At 45.6% G+C, this 27,268-nt stretch overlaps 1 protein-coding gene across 1 annotated transcript in view; it reads left to right on the top strand.

Annotated features, from left to right (window-relative positions):
* Positions 1-27,268, top strand: part of MCC (MCC regulator of Wnt signaling pathway) — a 1,280,822-nt gene that overhangs the window by 193,525 nt on the left and 1,060,029 nt on the right. Inside the window, exon 2 of the mRNA XM_086961033.1 lies at positions 14,460-14,707. Within this exon, the coding sequence (XP_086817159.1) occupies positions 14,460-14,707 (248 nt within the window). The remainder of the gene's footprint in view (positions 1-14,459; positions 14,708-27,268) is intronic.

The following is a 27,268-nucleotide window of genomic DNA, read 5'->3' as shown; positions in this document are numbered from 1 at the left end:
CCGCCTGCAGCCTTGCCCCACTCAACCATATCTTCTCAGAACACTTTTCTTTGAAATGTTTTATAAGTCCGAAGGTAAGCGCCGACTGAGACTAATCCACTTTTTGTATCGGACTCTGGCTCCATCGTAGTTGGTCAAATTTTTCAACTTTGACCTGGTCTCGCCTGATTGGATGTCCGTGGCTGTCGCTTGGATCTTTTAGGCGATGGGTTTCACTTAAAACTTTAAAAAATCATAACTCTGCTTCTACTGATTAAATATTTGTCTTTTTGGTGTCAAATAATTTATTACATTTTGCTCTATTTTTCTAAATTGGTATGGGATTTTTCTTGTGTTGTGTTTTAACTTTATTACTGTTTGTGTTCTGCATAGCACATTCCCTCTAATTTAAGCCTGACTGCTTTTGTGCCAGGCTACCAGAGGGTAAAGCACAGTTTAATTTAGGGACTTTTGCAGATCACTCTGACAGGGATTGTGGTTGTTGCTTGAATAGGGGTCACCCCCATTCAACCAACAACCCGATTTATCACAGTTTGTATGTAAACTCAGTACAGTAATATATCCTACCAGATTCAATGTTGTAGCCCATGAGTAAGTATTTGCATAGTCAGACTCATGCAGGAAGATATAGTTTAGTTAGTATATTTAATATATTGGGAAAACACAGGAATTCAACATGTTGCTGGAGATGTGGAATGGAATGGAATGGAATGAGGATTTGTAAAGCGCGTTGGCTACCCAGGGGCGTCCCAGTGTAGTTGTTGTTTAATATATCATTTAAAAAAACCACGGTAAGAAAATGGTTACAATCATGAATCACATTGGCAAATCAGAAGGCCCATTTGCGAGATTACAGCCAGACTTTATTGAGATGCAACATTGTAATGGCTTGAAGTATGTTTTAATAATGATCTGCCTGTTCTCCAAATGGGTTGAAGCATTTCCCACAAGGAGAGTAGATAGCCTTATAGGTGCCACTTTATTAGTTTTGGGTGATATCACATAAACAGTGTACTGAACGATCATCTGTGTAATACATAGTGCCAGTTTTCCACTTCATAATTTCTATAGGCAGAGATATAAATGTATTTAAAAATCGAGTACAGGTGTGTCACAAACTATACGCATCAGAATTCGGAAAGGTGAAGAAACAAAATGTTTTATGGGATGTATCCACTCATATAGAATAAACATTGTCATAGGATGGTATCAGCAATAGTTAAAACCATGCAGCATTAATAACTCGGACTAAGCCGCTGTCTAATGACTGACCCAAAAAAACAAAAACAAAACTCCCTCCCTGCCCTTTCCTCCCCTTGCTCTCGTGCTTAGTCCTTGCTATTGGTGCAAGATAATTCCGTACCAAATGGTGTGGGGGCATCCATGATGTAACCCTCCATAGTCCAGATTGTTCCTGGTGCTTATTTCAGCATGTTAGGTTGTATTTAGTACCTCATGTGGGCTTGTCTTCGGAGGCAGCTAGTCCCTGTGGTTCCTTCATTTTGAATAACATAGCCAACCACGCTCTCAGGTCATCCTCAAGCTTATCATCTATGCACACATATCTCATGCGCACCTCTTCCGCAACCGCCCACTCAGAAACGTCTTTAAACCATGCCACATATGTAGAGGATAGTGGGCTAAGCCAGCCAATCACTGTACAGCATTTTGCCAACACCAGGCAAAGGTGGACAAACTTTCTGCTCAATTGTTTATTTGCAGAAGAAGGAAGCAAGCCCAGTTATACCTAGCGGGTCTCAAGTGGCAGTGCCCATCCTGAGGTCCTATTCAGATTACGCAATATTGCTAGCCAGTAAGGGCACAGAAAAGGGCAAGAGCATACCATATGTATGAAGTCTGCTATTGGGGTCCCGTATCGCAGGCAGCAGGCGGATCAGGTGTGGTATATAGCATGTGAGGTTTGCGGAGTAAGGTACGTTAGGTGTATAAAGTTATATTGCAGTGGCTTGATCCATGCAATGGAGTTAACTGTCTGCACTCTCCCATGTACTTTTACACTCTCTCTTGCTGTTAAGGGATCCCCCTATATTTCCTACCACTTGGTCTCTATGGTGAGTGTCTGTGGCGGTGGATCATTACGTAGTGCCCCGTAGATGTGGGAAATTAATCAATTGCTCTGACCCATAAAAGTAGCATCATCAGGGTGGAGGATCAAGGCGATAACTCAGGGAAAGTCGGCCACACCGTACAGGCCATAGTTGAAATTTTAATGTATTGGAGGTATTGTCCTGTACCCAAGGAGAAGTCGTCTATGGCTTCTTCTTGTGTAATGAACTGTCTTCCGGCATAGAGGGCCCCCATAGTATCACAGCCGCAATCCCACCATCTCTGCAATGACATTGAGTTGGCGATGTATAGAAAAGTTTGCACAACCCAGAGTGGCATGTCCGGGGCACAGGGGGGGTGTGCTGAATCACTCTTCAGACCACTCCCTCTCAAACTACAGCTACCAATCGAATGATATAGAGAAAGGGAAAAGGACCCGCGAGCCGCACATTAGCAGAACCGGAAGGGATCTTCCCTTCATGAGTGCTCTGTAGTAGCTCTTTTTCTCAGTTATCTTTTGGGTCAAGCAACTGATTCGCGTGCTGGAGGTGCACCAACATGTAATAGAGTTCCAGATTTGGAACCTCAAGAACCCCCAACCTCATGCTCTTTGTAGGGTAGCTAACTTGACACATCTACATTTGTTTCACCAGAAAACAACCACTATAGAGACTATCCAGGGTGAGAAAATAATGTCTAGGGGCCACAAACAGGAGGCTTTGAAGTGGGTAGAGACACTGAGATAATTCGAACATTCACAAATGCAACACCAATTGCATTGCAAATGCTTTTACAATGGCTAACCTACCCATGAGGTAAAGTGGTAAATCTTTCCAGAAATGGATTGATGCCCAGAGCCCGTACACCACTCTTCCAACATTTAGAGCCAGATAAGTTGGGGCGGCATGTGTCAAGTGGACACCCAGATACCATACACCACCAGCCTTCCTAGGGAATCCCACCTCAGGAAGTCCCTCAGTGGAAATAATGTATATTTCTGTGGGTAGATGCGGAGTCTGGACAGCCCTCCAAATTAATGCATGACATTAAGTAGAATAGGTGCAAAGGCAGCTAGATGTTGCAAAAAAAACTCGGGCGCCGTCATCATAAAGGGAGACAACATGATTGGTCACCCCCAGTGTTATCCGTCATGGACCCATTGTTCATTGCAGAGATACTGCTAGGGGCTCTATGGCAAGAACAAACAGGAGAGGTGATAGAGGACACCCCTGCCTGGTGCCCCTACTCAGGTGGAAGGGCTCAGAGACCGCGCCAATCGAATGCATCCGGCATTAGGGTCAGAATACAGATGACTGATCCATTGAATAAATCTAGGGCATAAGCCCACTTTATGCAGCACTTGCCATAGGCAGGTCCAATTTAGGGAATCAAATGCAAGTTTAATGTCTAATAGAGTGGGAGCATAGGCATCATCTTTGAATTGTGCGACATGGTAGACGTGAGCTAAGCGTCGGAGATTGTAAAGAGTGTTGTGCTTCAGGATGACACATGATTGATCTGTGTGGATCAAACCAGGCAACTGTGGAAGCAGGTGTGCCACTAGCACACTGCTAAGGAGTTTCAAATCGATGTTTAGGAGTTATACTGGCCGATACGTTGAGGCGACCATCTGGTCTGTATCTGGTTTCAGTACCATTGTAATCACTGCTTCACACTTAGTGGCTGGTAAGCCTCCGGCTCGTAGGGCATCTTCATACACCTGTCGGATATAATGATAGCGCACTTGTGATAAAATTACGATGGTAGACCATCACTATCCGGAGTTTTCGCACTTTTAAGGGGGCGGATCGCAGCAAGTATCTCATTTTTATTGGATGGGCTATCCATGTATTCCCTAGCCTCCGGAGTAAGGCTCTGTAGTGGGATTCCTGCAGTTTAAAGGGGGAGGGGTTCAGCCATTCTTCATACATACTACGCAGATGGCGATAAAATACACCATTAATATCCTTTTTGTGTACAGACCTGATTTCCTGTAGTGTTGTGAAGGGTCAGAATGGGGGACCTGGGGTTCCTGCTTTACCAACCATGCCAAATTATTGTTAAGGGAGTTGATTCCTAGAGTAGGCCCCCCAGTTTCTATTTAGACTGATTGTGGAGCACACTTCAAGAATTAAGGCCTGATTATAATGCTGGTAGGACCAACATCTACAGTCCTGTTGGAGGAGGTCAGACAGATACCTTCTCGTCAGAAGCAGTCGGTTCGACCAACGGATTACGATAAATGCATCCTGTACTCTGACCAGCCGCTGAAAGACCGCCAACTCTGACAGCCTTTCTCCTACTGCCGAGATGGCAGTCGGAGAAAAACAGCATCCATATGGCAGTACAGAGATCTCCGACCATCATCCAGATTACGATGCAGGTTTCCGACGACCTGACCGTGACAGTCCGACCAACTGACTTGAGTCATCAGAAACAATGAAATTTGGGATCATATGCACCCAACTCCGCTTCTCTCCAGCAGTCTCCGTGGTGTATCCCTTCCTCCAGGTCCCCCTATACCTGAGCATCTGCACCCCGATGACTACAATCTTTTTGGTGCCGAAATCCAGGTAAGCCATTATGCTGTATGTATCCCCATTGACTGGATTGTGCACATTCTACCTCACTCCAGCAATTTATTACATGGCGCAGAGGCATATCCCCACATATGCAATGCATGTGTGTACAATTCACATGTTTTCTGTGATTTTGTATGCATTTACAGTGACATATTTGTGGATATGTGCTCCGCTGTAGATCGACAGCGGCGGTAGCAGCGGTTGCATTGTAATACGGCGGGGAACTTCCCGACCTCGGTGCTCCTAAAGGGCCAGCGAAGACAGTGGTCAGACGGTTGGTCCATCCGGCATCGTAATCAGGCCCTAAGTGTTACAGATAATCTGTACAGCTTTTGAGATCAATCAGCAGTTTCATTGTAGTTATCGACACAATCCTCAGGTTTAGTAGAATTACCAAATGGCTCTTTGAAAAAAAAGCTAAAAACAAAAATGTAAATGGCGAAAAAGTTTACGCTTCAACTGGTCTGAAGTGGTCTGATGCTCTTTCACTTGACCTGATGAACTTGAGAAGTACTCATGATAGAAAAACTGTTTTACCCCCTCAAAATATAGTGAGGGGTTGGGAGACTTGCACATGTACCTTCGGCTGCAGTTGCAATAACTGATGTCATTGTTCTGAATTATTGCAGAGGTTTGGCTAGTATGGTGAACTCTGTCTCTCATCAGGTGAATGTGGCCACAGAAGACTGCAAAGATAAACCTGCCATGGGCTGAATGCTGGCTATTAGGTGGTAATTCATAAGCATTTTCATAAAGCTGTTTTGATGAAAGGTGGAAAGGACCCTACCAAGTGATCTTGACAAAAAAACACCACAGTCAAGTTTGCAGGTGTGCCTCAGTGGAATCATGCTGCTTACACAAAGAAAGTGAGAGTCGCAGTGGATGTTTTGAAACATCAGAGTACACAGTCTACTCAAAGTCAGATTTAAAGTCAAGATCAAGTTTGCAGCATGAATATAGAGGGGGTAGTGAAGACTTATGGAACTGGTGAAGAAAAAGTGCAACGGTCAAAGCCAAGGTTTCAGGTGAGCAAAGTTTTTATGAAGATCCTGAAACTCGTGAAGTCCAGTTTCAGAATGATCAGAGTGAAGAGCTTTTGCAGTGCAAAAGAGTAAAGCAGTGGTACTTAGCTCGATGCACGCAGCGGGTTTTCCCGCTGTGCGCTGACTTTTTTAAAAACCCGCGGTTCATGACGAGCTCAGCTCGTCGTGAGCGTACGAGAGCCGTAACTCATGACGAGCTGAGCTCGTCATGAGCGTCGAAGGGGTTAAAGTATGGCCTGGGGGCAGCATGCAGCCCTCCTGACCTTAACTTGCGGCCCCCAGCTGAAAGACTGCACTGGCTTCTGTTTACTCCAGAAAGCACTAACATTCAGAATTGTTAAATAAACAGGCATGTGTTTATTTACATTCTAACTGAAGTAAAAGAAAAGAAGCAAATAATATGTCCTGCATCACTTAACTTTAGGCACACGTTCATTTTTAAAAATAAAAATTATTTTTATTGCCATTTAGTGCAACATTACATTGAACGACATAATATCAACAATTACCAGTAGGCAGGGGGTATTGGAGGAAGGGGAAGATGGATAAGACATAGTTAGCACTTACGGATAGCATAAAAGTATCACATTGAATGAGTAATGGAAGGTATACATTAGCAGAACTTTGTCCATTGTCAAGCCGAAATCTTGGGTATAACGGCATGATTGAAATTTCCGGGTACAGGCCTAGCGCATAGAATAGTGTCTCGAGGACATGAATTAGGGCTGACAACACAATACTACCTCACATTATATAACACCATCTTATTTTACATACAGGAGTTCACCATTTCAGAACAGCATACATCTAGGGTGACGGTATGTCACGTGATCTAAGGTACATTAAAAAAGGCTCCCTAATGTATTTTGGGCGAGCGGGTATAGGCATCAGTTCCCAGTAATTGGCAAGTTGTTCTCTGCAGTAAGTTACATCTTGCAACCATAGTGTGACTTTGGGAGCAGCTTTCTTTCCCCAATGTTTGGTCAGTTGGCGCTTAGCCATTATTAGGAGCATTGCAGTTAGGCAGCGGGATGTCTGTGGCAAGTCTTTAACATAGCCACATAGGCTAACTGTTGGTGTTTGTAGAATATGGTGGCTAGTGATATGTTGAAGTGTGGAATGTACAACACGGCAATAGTCCGCAATTCTAGCTCATTCCCAGGCTAAATGTAAAAATGAGGCCTGAGGTGCTGATCGTGTATCACAGTGTGCCTCTTCCTTTAACCCCATGCTGTGCAATTGGCTAGGCACACGTTCATTTTAAAGACATCTTGCAACAAAGGTGTAAAATGTGATAAGTTGTTATAACCGCATTGGCCTTTGAAGATACGATCAGTTCAAAAGGCCACCCTTGAAATGCACAGGGCCTCTCTAAATGTTGTCCTGTTTGTCATCCTACCCCATAAGGGTTGATCACTAAAACACACAAGGAAGAAGGTCAAGGCACCCTAGACCTGCACAGGTACATATATAGTTCTGGGAAGTATGGGCAAACAGTGGCAGTGCAAGAGCTGGGAACCTGACCTCTCTAGTTCCCTCAAATTTTTTAACAACCAAAAATACAAGATTCAAAAGAGCTCAGCACATACCCATATATTAGATTGTCATAACTACTGTAGTACAGTTGGTAATTCTCAAAATCAAGATCATTGTCATTCTTAATCAAAAAAAGATAAACTCCCAAGAAAGAATTTGTTAAAGACTTCTGTTTTGAAAAAAAAGTCTTCTTCTTTTATTTTATATTTGATAGATGCTGTTTAATTCAGTTATTTAAAAACACAATACAAAATCATAGCCATCATAGTCGAAGCAGCACGAATATCCGAATTTGCCGAAATCACAGACAGTCTCTGTCTGTGATCTCGGCAAATGCGGATACCGAACCAAATGTCCTGTCCAGCACATTCTAACCTGGGGTGTCCAGACCACCTTGGGAGGATATTCACTTTCAATTTACAGACTAACAGAAGAAATCAAAGTGGAGGTTTTTTTGATAATACGATTTATTTATTAAACAAGAAAGTCTGACCTAACCTTGGCAACTATTTGGCTTCGGATTCAATTAGAGAAGATATGAAAACACAAAAAGCCTTGAAGAAGTCTCGTGGAGATGAAACACGCCTCGTCGGCAATGATGGTTATGATTTTGTATTGTGTTTTTAAATAACTGAATGAAACAGCATCTGTTAATGTGATTTTCAACACATACTAGCTGCAGTAAAAAATCGGAATGCATAAAATATTGTGGTTTGGTAAATTATTGATGTTCAGGCTCCCACATGTGCACCAAATGACTGTCATTGCTCTACTAAAAGAAACAGACCGACACTGAAATCCCTTGACTGGCATACTCTTCGAAACACAAGTGGATGCATATCGGCATCTGAGAGCATGACGTACAAGCCCTAGCAGAGCTCCATTAACTGACATACTGCTGTGCCTGAGGTTTGGGCAGCATGTCACCTATGCCAAGTCAATTTGAGAGTTTGGGCTGTAAGAGCCATTTCCCTCACATATGAGCAATACTAAAGGTTTCAATGGAGCCCCCTCTAGTACTGACATGATGTTGCATTTCTTACATGTAAGCAAACCATTGGTAAGATGGTTTGTTTGCATGTAAAATCTGTAACATGTCGAGACAGTAGTTGGAGTAAGTTGGTGATATTTTACTTGGGGAGCAGCCTGGCTGAGTCACCACTGGTGACAGCCTCATGAAGCCATCACCCAGATACCCTCCCCGAAAGAGGCCATGATTGAAGCATCCGGCAGCATCATTGTGACGGGTGACAGAAACCTCAAAGAACTGAACTCAACTAGTGACTATCATGCAGACTTTGACAAGGGTTTGTAGTTTCTGTTTATTCAGGAAGCAAAAAGAGGGGGTATGAGGGAAATTATTTCAGGTCCAAAACACGTCCCCTCTTCCTTACTAAATTCACACAAATTGAGTGTGAATTCCCTTAGTGAATCAACACAACACTGGCGTTGGTACTACAGGTCTCACTTAAAGGGCATTAAGTGTTGTGGTGATTCATTAAGGGAACAACACTCTCTTTTTGTGTGAATTTTCAGTTTTTTCAGAGCCTGGCCTTTTATAATCTCTTGGATCTCACCAGCTCAGTCTGTTATGATGATGGGCCACTCTGGTGAAGGGTGAGGTGAAGTTCTTCTACATGGGTAAGGTGCCAAATGTTTCAAGACATATGGATGAGTCACTGCCATTGCGCCTGCTATGGACTGCACCTAAGGCGCGAGTTCAGCTGGTACACCCCCTTGCTCCTAGACTATGCCAGGCAGAAGTAAAACTTATTTTAGTTCAAAACAGAAACTTTCTTTGTTCATGGACCTCACTTGTAGTGCTGCCAGGACCATGATTTCTAGGTAGTCACTGCTCCAACTATCGTGGTGTAAATCTGCAGGCGTGAAGCCTTAATCCCTTACAATAAGCCTTCAACCTCCCCTTTAATGGGAATAGCCTATTCCTTTGTGTGATTAACGAGTGAAGATGTGCTTTAGATATGCACACAATGAATTAAAGACAGAAAGTTTGAGCTCATGCTGGGCTGCTTCTGCTTTCTATTTTGTTCATGAAGAACCTGCCAGCATGTATGATGACTTCATTGTGTGCAGTTAAAATTATAAGCCTCAGCCATTAGTCATTTCAAATCAAATGAACCCCTGCTGGATTAAATAGTTTTGAGAATGTTACACAGATAAACATTTACTGTGAGAGGTAAAGCCCATTCAGGAGTGTATTTTAAAATGTTTTTAACTGGTTAGTTGTTTAGATGTTGTTTGCCTTCATCAAGTTTACCCCATATCAGGCAGCGATAAATGTCAAAATGGGGGGAACAAGCTCCTGCGTGGACCGCAAGTTAAAAAGTATCCAGCCGGGTGCATTTATATCAATACATACCTTGTGTTTTATGGGGACGTGTTTTAGCTTCATTTCAGTGACGGCTGGCATGGATCAGGAGGTGGCAGGGGGAGGAGGAAGAGGAAAGTTTTTAAAAAATAAATACTTACCTTATCACCGTGTCCAGGGTCTCTGCTCAGTCTCTCCTCCATCAGACTTTGCCGGAACAGCAAACAACAAGCACACCCAGGCTGCCCTGACCAATCACAATGCTACAATGCAGCGTTGTGATTGGTCTGAGCACTGTGGTTCATTGCTCAGACTTAGACTAGGGCTTGGGCTTGTTCTCAACACAGGCTGTGTAATGCAGCCAGCGGGGAGAACATGCATAGTGTTAATGACTGTTAGGCCGACCAAGAATTCATGCGCACTTGGAGTGGGCAAACCATTCCTCACCTGCACTGCTCTGAGAGCAGAGAAGCCCCGCCCACCAGCAAAGCAGCTCGAAACAATAAATGATAATAACAGCAAGTTATTATCATTTTATTGTTCCTTTCCTCACACTGCTTAAAAGCAGTGGAGCGACTCCTCGCCGACTTAGGGGAGAAGCCTCCACTGCTTCATTTTATCCATCCTCACCCTGTTCCCAATTTGTACCTGCAGTCATTCTCGTCAAACATGCAAAAAAGCAGTTTCTTTCAGCCAGTTCTCACTTGATCTAAAATATGTCACCCTATCTAAAGAGGTAAATGCTTGCAAGCGTTGTGTATTCTAACGTGCAGAACATGTTACTGTTAGGGTGGCGCACGATGTATACTTTTTATGAGAATAACTTTCAACATTTTTCAATTCAATCTATCTGAGCGTAATCAGCTAAAATGTAATGCAATGAACCATATGATTCATTAGGAATTGAGAAAGTCCACCCGCCTTAGAAAATGCTGCATGCTTTTTCTAATGCACAGGCAACATCTCCATACTCCATGCACCTTAATCAAACTAATGCCTGGTGCTTAGTTTTTATGCCATATTTCATACACGAGGCTTCAAGTGGGATTTTTAAGACATTAGAATATGTCCAAAAGAATATGATGCTGGGAGGAAATACTAGAATAAACCGGCAAAACTTCCCCGCCTTGTCTTAGTGTCGATCTAAAATTCTTCCAGCCCCATTCAGGTTAAAACCAAGTCTCCAGTTTAAAAAATCCATCTTCATCATTGGGCAAGTGAATTCATCGAATTACCTATAAGCGGGAACGTTAAACAGGGAATCTTTGATATGTTTACCGATTTATTTTGCCACATGTACTTACAGTGCAAGGTTAAACTTGTTTCGTGGAATTGATCTGAAAAATTACTTTTTTTACAATACAGTACAGTTATGCAGCTACTTTACTGCACTGCCTAGATCCAAAATGTTCGTTTTCAACCTGAAGGAAATGCATTTACACCAGATATCAACTTAATCATTATATTTTTTCACAGGGTAGGATTTTAGACCTACTCTAAAATAGGTTAGTTCTAGTCTTGTTACCTTGATCATAATCAAATTAGACCGTGTAAATGCTAACTTCATTAACTTTGCTTCTAGCTTAACGTTATTGCCCTGTCCTTCTAAAGTCAAAATCTCGATCCTGTATAAGACAAGATAAACAATTGTTCGCTCTGTTCTTTGAAATAGCTAACTAGACATTAGGCAGAATAAGAAGAGTCCGTTTTAGGCCTTGCTGGTGACTGCTTTAGCTCCATACAAGACCTCTTGTCACTACTACACACACCCCACACCATAAAGCAACACACTCTAATTCCCATCTAACTTTCAGAAAAGGGACTTTGTTCCATTCCTCTTCAGCCACTAGTTGTTTGTTTCAGCCTGCTGGTTTTAGGCACTGGATTGGATGTTTGTTTGTCTGCTTTCTGTTTTAAACATGCTATAAAATGCATGATTTTTACCTTCTATTGTTTCCAAATACCATGTACAAACTAAGATTCGGGAGAGTCACAAAACAAAATACTGGTAGCAGTCGACTTTTTCTGATCTTTAGCCATGCAACCATGATGAATACTTCCATCTCTTCTTATTAAATTGTAGTATTTTTGTTAATAATTAGCTTAAAAATAGCTGTACAGATTTTGAAACCAGAGTTGTTTATGCTGTGGTATAAATCATTATCGTAGCTATTTATTATAAATACTGTGTAATGTGTAATCGATTTATGTTTACATGTCCTCCTGCATGAAGTACTGAAAATAGTCAAGTGGGCACACACAATAATCATTACTAATCAAGTAATTGTGATATGTGAGCTGTGAATAGACTTAGTCTTCTGACTTAATTGCACTTTTTACAGTAAGAATAATTGTTTGTTATGATATGTTCTTCATCTGGATGAGTAAGTGTGCAGGCCATGAATTGTGATAAAGTTGATTGTAGTTGCAATTGCAATTTTAAAGTAGGGTTATGTTTTTATGAATGTTTATTTATCATTTGCTGGTTTACTAAAAATACACATTCGTTTATGGTTTACTTTCAAACAGAATAAAGAACCACTACAAATGCCGCAATTTAAGGTAAATGGAGTTGACTTGAATGGAGGGTAGTTAACACTTTGAAAGCTTCTTGATAGAGAGAAGGACAACCATCCAAGAGTCTCTTTACAGATGCTAAAATCCACCAGCCATGACAGGTGCTTAGAGTGAGAGACTCTGTTGAAGGCTGCTTAGAGGTCCAAGAGGGCTAGGGTGGTTAACCCACTGTGGGATAGGATAGTACTGAGATTGTAAGAAGGGCTAACTCCCTGCTGTGCAACCTTCTGAATCCAGTTTGAAAGGATCTAATAAATCATTATCCTCTACCTAGGTAGAGAGTTGAAGAATGTTCGCTGTCTCCAAGACTTTGGAGGGAAAGAGCAGTAAGGAGATGCGTCTATAGTTTAAGAGCTGGATGGATCAGCAATTATCTATCTGTCTGTACCACTTGTAATTAGTTCATAACTATGTCCGTGGGTATGTGTAGTAAATGCCTGTGAGAAGCTCCTCATCACTGCTCCTATACTACTCAGGAAAACGATAATTGACACATCCATATGCAACTTATGAGCCCATGCTGTGCTCATGCTTTGTGACTGGCCGCCTGACTATACCCACCACCAATCTGGATGTATTTGCACTAAGCGAACACTTCTTCTAACACCTTTACTTATAACATTACTTCTTTAAAATAGTCTTGTGACATGCCCAATTTGAGTTTTTCATGATGTATGTGTAGAAGGTGGCTGGATTTCTTTTGTGGCCTGATAAGTAACAGGCTTTCTTCCCCACCACCCCTTATCCTCTTCTGTTATCTTCTCTGGTGCTTCGGGAACGATTTAGCACAGGTTAGCAATTGCAAATCCATCATTTTGTAGAGAAAGTGGTGAATCATCTCCTGGAATTTCTCTGCGGGTGCGAAAATTGCAGGTGGAGCTATTTGTACCAGAAGGAGCATACGGAAGAAGTAAAACAGCTGGCATAGAATTCTCTTCTAGATATTGCACTTATGGAGAAAATTGCATTACTACTACTTTTCAGAGGTTTGTATTTTACGACCCTTAAAATCAGGTCAGAGAGAGGAGTATAAGACGTGTAAGATAGAAGACACGCTACCAATGTACATTCCTCATAAATCACTACCAATGTTTATGCTTAAAAAAGCAATATCCAACTTCCTAACAATAAAGTATAAGCAACAAGCATGTATTTATCTACTTAGAAAAACGGGAGTTACGTTTAACATATACAGATATCTGCACTTGGCCTGGTAAGAAGTCTAAAGTTGTTCCAACAATTAGTAACTGAAGTGCCAGTTTGTCCACCTAAGAGAGTGTACTTTGAAAAGTATTACAATGCTGAAGCCTCATGATGAAAGCATGCTTGATGCTGATGCTTCATTGAACTTGGTTCCCTCTAAATAGTCACCCATGTTGCTCAATAAACATATTGAAGCTATATTAGCCTCGCAGGTGCTGTGATGTGGTTGGCTCTGTTCTGCTCGCACGCATGAGGGGGGCCCCATGGTATTTAGTAGACATTCGAAAAGTGTCGGGGTGGGGGGGGGTGATTTGACCTGGGCTTTCCACAGCAATCCCTGTAGCTATGGGCTGAGCTTTACCATGTGCAATGGGAGACTTGGCATGCTAACAAACAGGCAATTCCCTCAATTATGAGAGATGCCAGCCATACAAAAGTTACTTTCACACAAGGTACTGTTTTGAATCATCCCATTAATCAACAACACCAGGATCTAAACTGAAAATAACATAATGAGGTGGAACACTTGATTAACTCGTAAAGCATCTTATGTAGCATTTTTATAGGTTGCACCCACCACCGATGTGGCATTGCAGCTCTTAGGCCGACCGAACAATTACAGGCAGGACCGTTCACCTTTAATACATTAAAGTTTGAGGAATGTCGGAGATGAAAGCTGCACATAAATCTGGAAGTGTACTTTTTTATGTTAAATTCAAATCCTTTTAGTGTACTGAATGCCAAGAATGAACATGTTCACGTTTCTATTAGCTCTCAATTCGTCTTGGCAATTGTTAGACACATAATTGGTTCTCTGAGAGTAAGATCGCCATCTCACATACCCAGTGTGCCTCTAGGAATCAGGAACAGTTCACATTTAATTCGATGTAGCTTTGTTCCTAACAGGCCAGGCGCAGCAGTTTGGGAATTGAGCTTAATCTGTGATCTGGCAAGGAAGGCATTTTTTGCTAGGTTTATCCGAAAAATGTTAACACCTGGTCCCCTTGCTGGTACTGTCTGTCTTCGTGTGTGGCAGCGATCCCCAGTCATCCTTTGAGCTTGCAGAGTCGCATTAACTCATTAAACCTTTTTCCTTTTTTTTCTGATTTATGTCTTTTTCAGAAATGACTTATTGATGGTCTGCCGGCAGCTGAACATGGAAGGCTCGGTGGCTGAAATCATGCACCAGCTGGGAGCACGCGAGAACGGGAAGATTTCCTTTCAGGAGTTTACCATGTGCCGCATGCAGCTCGTCCGCGAGATCCGGAAGCAGGAGGGGGAACTTTCAGTCAAGTCCGAGGACTCTTGTAAAAAGAAAAAGATGCGCGACAGGATAACCTCCTGGCCGACGAGCAGCGAGAACAGCTTGGGTATGTACGGAAAATATGTTGAAAATGAGGAAATCTGAGAAACTGAATGTTCTCTCCCATTCCTGTAGGCAAAGTTTGTAATTGCAAGATACCAGTCGCAGAGGCAAAACTACACACAACAGGCAGTACTGATATTTGGGGAAGAGGGATGCACACAGACCACTTGAGTTGTGTGAAAAGGGCTGCTTTATTGAAACAGGTGCACATCACAAATATTTAACTGGGCAATACCCTTTACAAAACTAAAGCCTCGCTATACATCAAATGAACTATTCATTTTCCTACCTCCTGCCTACCATCCCACCCAGATACCCCACCCCACAACAGCATTTCCTATTGTACTGCAGTTCAACAGTTTGGAACCTTAACTTTTCCCTACAGCCATTTATTAACATCAAGCCAACTAAACATCCTATGCTTAAGCTTGAACTTCCTGCCTAGTCCAGGTGAGAGGTTGCTCTCCTTCCTCTCTTTCCACATAGTTCACCAATGGCAACGCCAATCAAACCTCTGTAAACTTTTGCAAAATTTTTCAGTCTACCACCACCCAGAAAAAGGCCCGCCTACCGACTTTTTCTGCCCCCCAACGCATTCCCTCCCCTGGCCTTCTAGGCCTGCCTGCCGGCGAATGTTCTGTGTCCTTGCCAACACCTCTCTCAGCTCCAACAAGTATAGTTCCATGCCAAACCTCGATAAATGCACCCCTGTAAAGCTCAATGTTGCCATATTTTATGTCCGCATTATTAACACGCCCAAAATCAATGTCCCTTCAGACCCTAAACAAATCCCTATTCGCCTTCCTGCATGCCCTATCGATCGCTGATGGCCTGTTGGCCCCCCTCCAGTTCCTCCTCGGCATAAACTACATCCATACAATAAAGCAATGTGACCACTGAGCTTTGATCTCTAATAGCTCCTGTTTTATGGCCCTCAACAGTGCCACACCTTCTTCCACTTCTAGATAATTTCCCCCTGAATGGATACCTAAAACGTCTGGGCATCTCCTCCTTGACATCATGCCATTCAAACACTGTAACAACTCATTCCGTCTCCTGCCCCCTTTACCTCACCAGGTGACAGGAAACAATTGACGGTCGAAACCCAAATTTGCGCCATATTCACTTTGCACTGCTTGCCTTTCTGCCCACTTGATAATCTAGTGGCCCACCACCCAAATGGCTACCTCCTCTGCTACCGGGCCAGGAACAGAACCTGAAACAGAAAACAGTGATAAATATTCAAACAGCATTCCCCGGATCATACCCATATAACTCAGACCTGCGCATGTATCTCAGAAAACAGTAGGAGGACTGTCTCCCCAGCTGCATGATGTCCTTGCGCACCCAGCTCCTATTGCCAGCCTCAGTCACTGCGCCAATGTGGAATGAATGTGTTCTGTACTCTGCCTGAGAAACCCCCAGTGACTTTAACCCTTGGTGCAAAACCAAAAGCAACTGAAAACCAGTGCCTGAACACTAAGCCGTCCTGTGCCTCACAACATGCCCACCACTTGTCTCCCCATGCTACCATGCACTGCTCAGGCGATTGGAAAGCCTGGTGGGGAGCACTCCTGCCTCTTGCTCGCTGGTCAGTCTTTTAGCTGCACAGCCAGATCTCCAACCTGTCCCCTCTTTTTGTGACATTCTCTTAGATTAAACATCCCTGGCTCCTGCTCCCCAACAATTCTGACACTAGAAACGCCCCAAAGAACATTCATGACATGAGAGTGAAAAACAAGCTGTCCTTACTGGCCCCCGGCTCACCACCAGCAACTCAAGCACGATCCTGTAAAATAACTGCCAAGTTAAAGGCCTCTTCACTCTCCTCAAGTGCCCCTGTTCTGTTACCCAACCCTGAAGCATCCTCTGTCCTAATTCCCCCACTGATGGGGCGTAACACCACACCAACTTTCCCATAAAGGCAATGCACACCCATTTCCCTGCAAACGGCACTCTGGACGAAACCCTCTCCATCAAGTCCAATATAAACTGAACAATGTCCTCTGTCCTGCACCACCCTGCTGTCTTGTGCTGAGCCCCAAGCTCCAAAAATTCAGCCCAGGCCTGACCGTATGCTCTCTGCATTGACTCCGCCAAAGAAGCTACCACCAATTGCAACATCTTGTGTTTCATACTGCCCACAATTCTTTCGGCATGGGCGTCTCTCAACTGTCCACTTCCTTGGCCAACCCACAAAATCTTTCCCACTGTGAATGAGAAAAAGCATCTGCAATGTCATTGTCCACCCGTAGGTACATGTCTTTCCCTGAACAGAAGGTCATGCTGCAGGAAGCCAAGCTACTTGTGAATCCCTGCAGACTGTCTATTCCCAGTCTGAACCACTGCCACTTGTCCACCCTGAGATGCACCCTCCGATGCGCCCTCCACTCCCCATACAGTGACTGCCATAACCAGCGGAAAGAATCCCAAGAACACAATGCTCTTGCCCACGACTTCCACTGTCCTGCCCATTCTTCCGCACACCAACGCCCTTGCTAATAAAAGCCAAAAATCCAAGCCCCCCACTGCATCTAAGAATATCTGCACATCCCATTTCATTTCACCCTCCATGTTTAATGGGATTCCATTACAGGGCTCCAAGAAAAAACTCCACATCCTGAAATCTTCTTTTACTCCTGCCGATAAGCCCACATGGTGGTGTGGCAATGAGTAAATAGATAAAGCCAAATCCTGTCTCCTATAAAAGGTTCTTCCTGCCCTACTTTGCACACAAAGTTTAAGTGCCCAAACAGCAACTGAATCTCCCTCACCTTCACTTTCTCCTTGCCCAGATTGTCCCTCAATAGCACCTGCATCATCTCCTTCTTGTCCTGCGGCAACCTCTCCTGCATTAGCTTCGAGTCAATCTCTGTTCCGAGGAATTACAACTATTTACTCGGCCCCACCATTTTCTCGGGCACCAAAGGATCTTCCAGGCTACATATGAGCTCTTTAAGACTTACAAGCATCTGCTGGCAGTCCACAGAACCAGGTGCCCCCACAAAGATGAATACATCCAAGTAGTGTGTTACCATAGTGTGGCTCATGTGCCATGTGAAAAGCGACTGGAGGAATTAACTGAAGCACTCAAACAGCACATATGATTTTGAGCAGCCCATCAGCAGTGCCTTGTCCACATACCACTGCCCCTCAAAATGCATCTCCAACAGTTGCAAATCCTCATGGTGCACCGGTAACAGCTGAAAAGGAGGACTTCACATCTCACTTTGCCATCTGTGCCCACAGCCCCATCTGGACCACCATTGACATTGCCACATCCACTGATGAACAGGACACTGACGCCACATCCTCTGATATAAAATCATTGACCAGCCCCCCTTCAGCCCCAAAAAATGGCGAATCGGACAAAACTGCCCTTTTCCTTTTTAGACACCACACCAATTGGTGCCACAATCAACGTCTACGTTGCCAGTCCTCAAAGTGGTCCGCCATCCTTCCACCCGTACTTTCTTTGTCAGCTTCTCCTGAACTACTTGCATGTGCTCTTTCACTGATCATAGATTATCTTCCCTTCTCCTGACTCAGGGTCTTCATGCCCCAAGTGGAAACGCCATCTCAACCCATCCCACAATAACCTTGCATCATCTGCCCGATCTTAAAAACCCAGCCAATACTCCAACCTGTTCAATATAACCAGAGTATGAGTCTTTTGACCAGATCCCAGTACTCCTCAATCCCCTCTGTACCCAAATAATTGCTGCTACACCCTAGGGCCCGAGTACTGCTGCCACTGCCCTGCGTTCCCCTGGTTGCTCTAGGGTGGCGTATGGGTGCATGCCTTCCCAAGCACTTGGAGCACTCGTGCCGAAACTTGCAGTACTCCCATGTACAGAGCCGCTTGTTGTAACCCCAACCTGCTCCCTACTCTGGTGCATCCCCCTCCCTTCTCTGGATGGGGTGCCCCTGAAAGGGCTGGTAGTCAATTGGCAGCCCACTTGCTGTGAAAATAATGTTGCCAAATTTTGCAGAGTCAATGGTGTGCTGCCAAATGTCTGTATCTAGCTCTCCCCATTTTGCCTCGGCATCCGAAGCCAAATGTGCCCTAAACTCCTCATCATACTAAGCCCAGGCAAACCACCCGAATTTTATCTGATCTTTGCATATGACGTCCATGTACTTGGACTTCTCTGGATACTTTTCTCAATAGACACCGACATATATTAGGAACAATGGTAGCCCAGTTCTCTATCATCAGAGGCACCCTCAGTATCTTGGCTAGCACATGCCCCTCCTCCTTGGACCCCTCCTTGGATCGCAGCTCCCTGTGCAAGAGCTTGAACATCTCCACATACTCCCCCTTCAAAATCTTCTCCTTCATGGCTAGCATGAGACCAGCGCCCAAAGGCTTCTTCATCCCGATATACTGAAACCTTTTGATCTTCAATTCCTTACGTTCCAACCCTTCGTTCTCGTCCTTCTCCCCACCTTTCGTCCTTGTGCTATCCTCCTGTTTGTCATCCCCCACGCCCTCCTGCACTGGGGTATCCTGCTCTTACCTTTACGCCCCCTTTCAATTCCTCTTTACCTACTCTCACATCCCGACATACCTGCCTTTATGCAGCCGCTATCCCCCCCTTGACACCCTTCACATGGGCCTGCGGACTCCCCATGACGTTATCATTGAAGCATGTTTAACTGGGGCCAATAGTCGACATCCAGTGGGGCCGTGATGATACCTTCATATCGCTATGCCGAAACCTGGCGCTGTAGCCAGAGGTTGCCCCAAAACTTCTAGCTAGAGCTGGCATTGAGGCATCACTGGATTTTCTTCTGCCACCCGCTGTATAGTCCCCTGCCGCTGTCTGGAGGACAGCTCTGGGTCCTGCCATCTCTTCCCCTTGGACGTGTGTATTGCACCGGACTCTTCTGAGTCAGTCCACCTGCTGCTCCCCGCAACCTGCAAAGAAGACCACAGGACTAGTGTAGTGGTTTCCTGCAAGCTTACAGCCCGGCATGCAGATCTCTCCGAAACCCACATCCACATGCCCTGCACCTGCACCACCCCTTATGCCTTTCTCTGAAAGCTCAATTCCCCCCCCCCCCCGCAACCACCTACCCCCTTCCTGTCCTGCCCCACCTTCTCACCCATTCTCCCCCTGTTGCTCATGCACCTCCACGTCCTCCTCATGACTCCACTCGAGCTACGCCGCCATCAGGGCTGATGCTGGTGACTGCTTCTTTTATGCCCCTTCTGCCTTTCTCTACTGGGGGCATAACCCCGCCACAATAGGGAGCCTGCGATTAACTCATTGCCGTCTGCCACCTGCCCCAGCCCCCAAGAACCTCCTGCTGCCCACCTACTCCACAGGCTCTGTAGGGCCCTCTCAAGCCAGTCTCTCGCTCCCAGCATTGTTATTAATCATGGGGCCTCCCCGACCTGGTCCTTTTTCTCTCCCTGGTATGCAGTCTTTGGAAGGGTCCCCAATTTCAAGGAGCCCCCTGAAATTACCAATGTGCCCCCCTCCCAGAAACCACTCCTGGCATTGTGGATCTCCTCTGCTGCCTGTGCTCCAAAGCCACCGTCCGCACTGTCCTGTTCTTTGCAGCTGCTGCCCCTCTGCTCATATACGGCCCACCCCTCCGCTGTTCTTCTTCGCGGGCCTCACCCCTCCTGCTGCTCCTGCCTGCCTCTGTGTCGCACGGTGATTCAGCTAACAGCGAGTAGGCAGGCTACTCAGCCGGGCCCGCCCTCAAAACCCTGCCTCTCTCACTACCACTCTGGGCCACGCAAGGCAGTGTCGAGTGGCCCCTCACACTCAACTACATTTTGCCGCTCACCACAGCCCTCAGCTTACGAAGTGGCAAACAGGCCAGGACCACTGCACCCACGTGGTCGGATGCCCTACGCGCCAGGTGGACTGCAACAGCCTCACTCCACACCATATCCTAGCGCCCTACCTCCGGCTGCAAGCCCAAGGTTAGACAACATTCTCTTCTGTGCTGGACATCTCAATAAAGAAATAATTTACCAACAACTTTGACTAAAAATTCAGGCTATTACTCCATGCCACCTCTCACCAAGATCACTCAAAATTCAAATGGTGGCAGGAAGCCCAAAAAAGCTGAATACATAAGCCTTGGGCTATGAATAACTAAGTTTGAAACCCAACATGATGGCAGTCGCCTGGGCTGCACCACCCACCCAATATCCGGGGGAGGTGTGGTTGGCTGCTCCATAAGCCCCCATTCATTCCCCTGGGCAGTTTTACGAGGATTTAAGTGTGAAGAAAAAAGTGTGTGTGTGGAAAGAGGGAGGTGGCTCTCTCTTAAAGAGGTGTGACCTGTGTAATTAACGCTGCGGTGTAAACACACCATTGTGTGCCACCCACTGATATTTGGTGCCTTTCTGAGCTTTCTGTTATTGCATCCAGATTTATAACAAAACAACTGACGTACACCCAAAACAGCGAGAAATATTGGCTTTGTCAATGGTTGTTAGCTGTTTAAGATAATAAATGAGTAATAACAATGATTTTGTTATAAATAACATAAAAAATGTTTTAAGTCTGAATTTATAAGGCTGTAAATTAAACATTACTGAGGCCATTGAAGGGTTAGTGGTATTCAAAGTGGCTCAATCACTCATTTATGCTCACTCTGTTAGACATGTCTCTTTTCTCTCCACTTCTCATCCATCTGCAGTTTTTACACTTCATCTCTTCTTTGCACTGCTTTGCATCTCCTTCACTTCACTACCATCAAAAGCACAACACACCCACTCACATGTGAACACTATTTTGCATAACTTTCGCCTTGTCAATATTTTGACACCTGTGTATCTTCTTTACACTCATTTGCACAGAATCATATTTACAACTGGAATACGTGGCCAGTGCTCTGTGCGCTCTGTAGAGGCGCCAAGGGTTGGATGACCCATGTGTTCTGAACACCTTTCTGACTCACTGCATACAGCCTTACACTCAATGGAGACCCAAAAAACACCTGGTTGAGACTCAATTCAAAGTATGCACTACACAAGAGGAATGTGTTACACAAAAAAATTATGGAAACACAACATTATACAAATAGCTAGCACTCTTGGGGAATGCAAGATTAAGTAAATATGTGAAATATAAACAGGAATTAGATCACTGACGTGGATTACCTTAATACTTTTTACATGTATTGTTTAGGAATGGAGCAGTGTAGAGTTAAGTACATAAATATAGGGCCCTATGGGGACCTGTTTCAATGTATAGTTTTAATTACTATCATGTGTCTGTTCCTGACACTTAAAACCCTACCAGTCGCTGAATCTGCCCTTCTCAGAATAAGCTGCTGTGCAGCAGAACTCGAACAGGCAATGCAAGCCTCGTTGCCATTGCTACTAAAAGCGCTTCAACCTAAATGAGGTGGCCTTCCTTTGGAAGTAGCTTATGGAGCTGTTTCTGTGCCAGAATTATGCTGAGTTTGGCTGCTGAGAACATCAAAAGGCACACAATTGATGGATGGAATGCAGAACAAATCAAAACATTCACCCCAGTCAAGAGATCTGAGATAAATCCATCATTCTTGTGCCCACCATGCCATCCCAGTTTGCCAAGCGCGAGCTGAGTATCGGCAAGCGCGCACTTAGGGCCCGGCCCCCCGGCCCCCGCCCCCCTACCTGATCCAGATAGGGGCGGCCGGTCTGCCCCAATGGGCGACCGGCCGCTTATCACTTCCAGGGGCAGGAGGACGCACTTCCGGTGCGACAGTGGGCGGAGCCTGGCAACCTATTTAGGTGCTTGGGGCAGGGACCCCGGCCCCTCCTTCCTCTGTCGCACCGGATCGTGGCAGCCTCCCCGATGCGTCCTCCCTCCTACAGCCCTTAGTATAATTTTTAAACTCCCAAATTCCCGAATTTCCTCGTCGGAGTTGGAGGCGGAGGTTCAGCACAGCTGATGGGAGGCAACGAGGAGGAGAAGCGCGTCGGGTGCAGCCGTCCATCTCCCCAGGTAAGGGGTCGGGGGTGCCGGGGGGCCTGGGGGCAGCCGCGGATTGCGGGAGGGGTACACGGGGCCGGCGATAGCATTGAGTCTACTCCGATGGTCTGCGGCTGCCGGCAGGGCCCCTGGGCCTACGGGCTCCTTCCTGGATGACGTGGGCGGACTGTAGGGGTCGGGGTGCGGGGAATACACTCCAGCACATCCCCAGGACGGTCTCTTGGCCTCGCCTGGCCAGATGGGCAGCCAGGACAGGAATCCGTCATGCGTTGTAGCACACTCGTAAAAATGAATATTTATTCTATAGTGTGGGCTGGCATCAACATACAAATTGTAAATGATATGGAAACGGGCGTTTCGAAATGTATGCTGTATTTGGGCCTACATACCTCCTTTTAAGGCCTTTCTTCAAATAATTTTTAAGGGCGGGACAGACTACTTCGAGTTTGTTGATTTTCTTTTGTTGATATTGCCCCTGGCACTAAGTGTCCTTTGAGGACTACAAGAAAATATACGACTCCATTGTCTGGTTTGCGCGGGCTGCCTGTGCCGCGCTGGGAAGTCGGAGTGGGCCCTCCCTGCTCGGAACCGGCTACCGCGTTTCCCGCCGGAAACGAGGCCGTTTTGTTAAGTCCAGACATTCGAGGGGCCTTAATTACAGCGAAGGGGAGACCAGGGTGCGAGAATCGTGCTGTAAGTGAATATTGGTGTGCGCGGGAGTGGCAGAGATTCGGTGGGGCCCACTCAGCCTTTCATCGTTAAGAGTTGCTTCAGTAAGCTCTGAGTCGAAAACGTGCGGGTTGTCGAAGGGTCTACTTACTGTGTCAGAGTGTATATTCAACGGGTTTCTTCAGACGAGAGACCACAGGTGCGGGCTCTGTTTTTTAAATGATGTTGAAATATCCTCATAATCCATGTTTGCTACGGGTTGAAGCCTGTCGGTGCTCACACGGTTGTGGTCAGTGTTTATAAGAATGACAATTCAGTGTGTGTGTTGCACTTTGTATTTTTACCCGTGGATCGATTACCCTTATGTTTGCACATCGGTGTAAGTTACTTGGGTGCTGGCGGGTTGCTCCCTCTGACCTAAGGGGGGGCTAGTGAGCTCAGCTGGTTAGAGCGTTGGGCTAATATCGCCATGATCGCAGGTTCGATGCCCGTACGGGCCAAAGTGTAATTTTCCAAGGTAAATCAAAGTAAAGATAATTTAGCCCCGAAATAAATGTGTTCACATCCAAAGGGATTGTTGGTTTTAATCTTCAGCTCCCATTGCTCCTTGGCTTCTGAAGAGAGAACGACTATTAGATCTTCATGTACCATTTACTAAGCAGTTCGCGAAAACGTACCCAATTAATCCAGATGATGGCATATAACACATTGTGGTTTAGTTTGAGAATATAGGCATATGTTACATCACCTGAATAAGAACACGCGGAGACATAGTAGTAAGTTGGTCATCACGTGCCAAGCAGCTGGCCGATGCCTCTGCCAATTTCTTTAAATAACAACCCCACATCATAACAGGCCTGTGTTCCTGTGAAACATCAATGACCGCTTGATCTTGAGAAAGATTCCTCTCTTCCTTGAACAAAATCTTCAGAAATTCAATTTGAGTACGTCCGATGACATTTTATTTCCTTTGTCTTTAGCATCAGAAGGTTGCTAGTTGGGCGATTCGGCCCTATCAAACACTCCTAACATAACATTAAGATGCAATTGTTCACACTGACAAAACTTCTTGTCCACATGACCAGGGAAAGGACTTGCCTCGACACCAACATGGCTACTAAGATTGGGATTAGAAAATGAGGAGTTCATTGAATGGTCCTGCCAGGGTAGAGGCTGTTGGTCAGTGTAAAGGCCATGTCACTGGATAGGGTGTGGATGCGGAGAGCATAAGTTGCTCAAACGATGTGGGTATACGCATTCGCCCTGTGTCGGCTGTTTATGCTAGAAGCCACAGTTTCATCAGTACATCAGTAAATTCTCCTACCACGTCTCTCATGAATGGTAAGAAGCTTGCTGTTTCCTGATATAATTTCAGCAGCTGACCTTGCCCTTCTGGCTAATTCTATTTTGATTCTCCTTTAATGAGGGTTTGGCCCTGTGTGGACATTTTGACCCAATATTCCAAGTTAGGTCGCCCTCAACAACTGGTCGGGGTAATAAGCAACAATAATTTTGCGTGAGAACTCTCATATAAGTACATCTCCTTTGATTGACAGTCAATCCTTTTAGAATAATTATTATCAGCTCAATCATAATACTGGCCTTCTTTATTCTTAGTCCGTTAGTCGGGCGTCTGTCGTTTCCATGTTTTGTGAATAACAGGTGTTACTAATACTCAGTTCAGGGTTATTCAACGCTCCTACCTCGGAATGATGGAAGGCGTAGTTAGACTTGCTGGCAGGGGCCTATCACATCAGCGAGGTACATAACAATAGCACGTGAAAATAAACTGCAGAGGTGTTAATACACATCCAATCCAAGATACATAAGAGGAACTGCTTGAATACCTCATGAAATAATAGGGATATGTATATTAAGACGGCAATAACCTTAATGGGATAATTGAGTCCGTGGAGAAAGAGGACTTCTTTATTGCTTTTCAAGCTCCCTACGGTGCTCAGCACACACTCGAAATCGTATTGAGCAAGCTACAGAGGGGATGACTTCACAACACTGTAACTAGCTCAGAATAAAGGGTCCAGGCTCTCACGGCATAGGGCAGGGGTGCTCCCTTACCTTCAGGTAAAAAGAGGTTTATTGCTAGCACCTGAGATAAATGAGGCTAGCGCATTTGTTTACCTTGCATAGCAGTCTCAGTGGCTTATAGTGCCCTTATCGGGTACATACAGTCATTGTATGGCTAATGTTGGAGTGGAATCCATGTGAAATGCTGCATTATTAATTCCCCGCAGAGTCCCCATCGCGGCAATTATCAGCCTGGAAGAATGCCGGATTTGGTAAATAAAACGTAGCGAGATTTACACGGGTCTTGTCGCCGTGTCTGATAACATAGGACGCCAGGTTGGGTCGTGAGTTGCGGCGGCGGGCTGGCTGAAGCCCCCCCCCCTCGTCTTCAATTGGTGCGTAGTCCCTACACTGGTCCGTCTGGGGTGGATATCATAGACTAGCGTTTGCAGGCAGACTGTCTCCATGCGCCCCCCCCGTATACATTAGACTAGCTGGTCCAGCGAGCGCGCAGGGTCACTGGAATCTCCGCCTAAGTTCTTAGCATCCCCGGAACAGGGCATCCCGGATCCCACGAGATCATGAAAATTATACATTACCTTTCTCTCAGTCACTCGTCTTAGTAAGACACAGAATAAAACGGGCGGAGCGTTTCAATCAGAATGTACAGAACAGTTGCCGAGGCGCGCAGCAGGAGTGGGACAGGCCCGGGGGGGTACATGTAGCGTGTCGACGGTTGGTGGCTGTACCAAGGGAAACCGTTTGAGTTGGCGTTAGCGGGACTGGGAGTGAGTGCGTTAGGATAACAGGCTCTCCCTGTCAGGATAGGTATGGCAACACTACGGCACAGACGGGCTTACCAGACAGCACAATGGAAGGGGTTGGGCGCTGGCGTCCGACGATTACATGAGACCCATGTGGCCAGAATGGTTGTGTCAGAAATAATAATGATTTGCCAATGACCATACTTGACTCTTCTATTTCTCTCCTGTTCAGTTGTGGGCCCACGAAGGTGGTGGTGTCACGAGGCACTCGTCCATGCGACAAGCTGCAAGGCGACCTTGGCAGGGGCGATGGTATGGCCGGAAGGCCTGGAAGGAACAGGTTTCCTGTGTTGGGACAGCCGGCCCTGAGAAGAAGTCGAGAGCCTAGAATGTCTCGGTGAGGCAGCTCAAGTAGGAATTGCCCAAGTAGCGCTCCGTGTAGGGCCGCTTGTGTAACATTCCACCCGGATGGTCTCCAGTCTCCAGAGAGGTGAGGTATCACAAGGTTGGAGGTGACCAGGTGGGCTCAGTGAAGGGCTGCTGGTGTCACATTCCGCACCGAACGGATTTCCCGGTGAGGTGATGTATCGCAATGATGGAGTGCAGTTATCGGTACAGAGAACTGGGTTAGAGGATTAGGGTCAGCCTGGTGGTCGGAGGGTGGGTCCCCGGAGAAGGCGGACAAGGATCAGAGGTTGGGGGGCCCACTCCTCATGGGTCGCAGGTGGGTTGCACCTCGCGTGGATGCACGGCATGGAAGAGGGGAGCCGGAAGCCCCCCCCCTTAGTGTTGGAAGATTAGAATCTTAATCTGGCGAAAGAAGATCAGCAAGTCAAGAATAAAATTGTGTTGATAACTGCATTTAATGTAATTTAATGAATTTTGAAATGCCTTGTCATGTTTATGAAATGTCAAATATTAAACATGGCCGTTTTTTGACACCCACACAAATCTCTGTCGTTGATTATCATGTGGGTTGTCAGGTTATAAGGAGGGAGCGGGGAGCATGCTGGGGGATCCGGGTCCTATGCCAAGCGCGAGCTGAGTATCGGCAAGCGCGCACTTAGGGCCCGGCCCCCCCGGCCCCTGCCCCCCTACCTGATCCAGATAGGGGCGGCCGGTCTGCCCCAATGGGCGACTGGCCGCTTATCACTTCCA

This window comes from Lissotriton vulgaris, chromosome 3_1 (genome assembly GCF_964263255.1).
Source record: "Lissotriton vulgaris chromosome 3_1, aLisVul1.2, whole genome shotgun sequence".
In the NCBI taxonomy this organism is placed as follows: Eukaryota; Metazoa; Chordata; class Amphibia; order Caudata; family Salamandridae; genus Lissotriton; species Lissotriton vulgaris.
The sequence above is the reverse complement of the archived record's forward strand: the minus strand, read 5'-3'. Positions and strand labels throughout refer to the sequence as shown.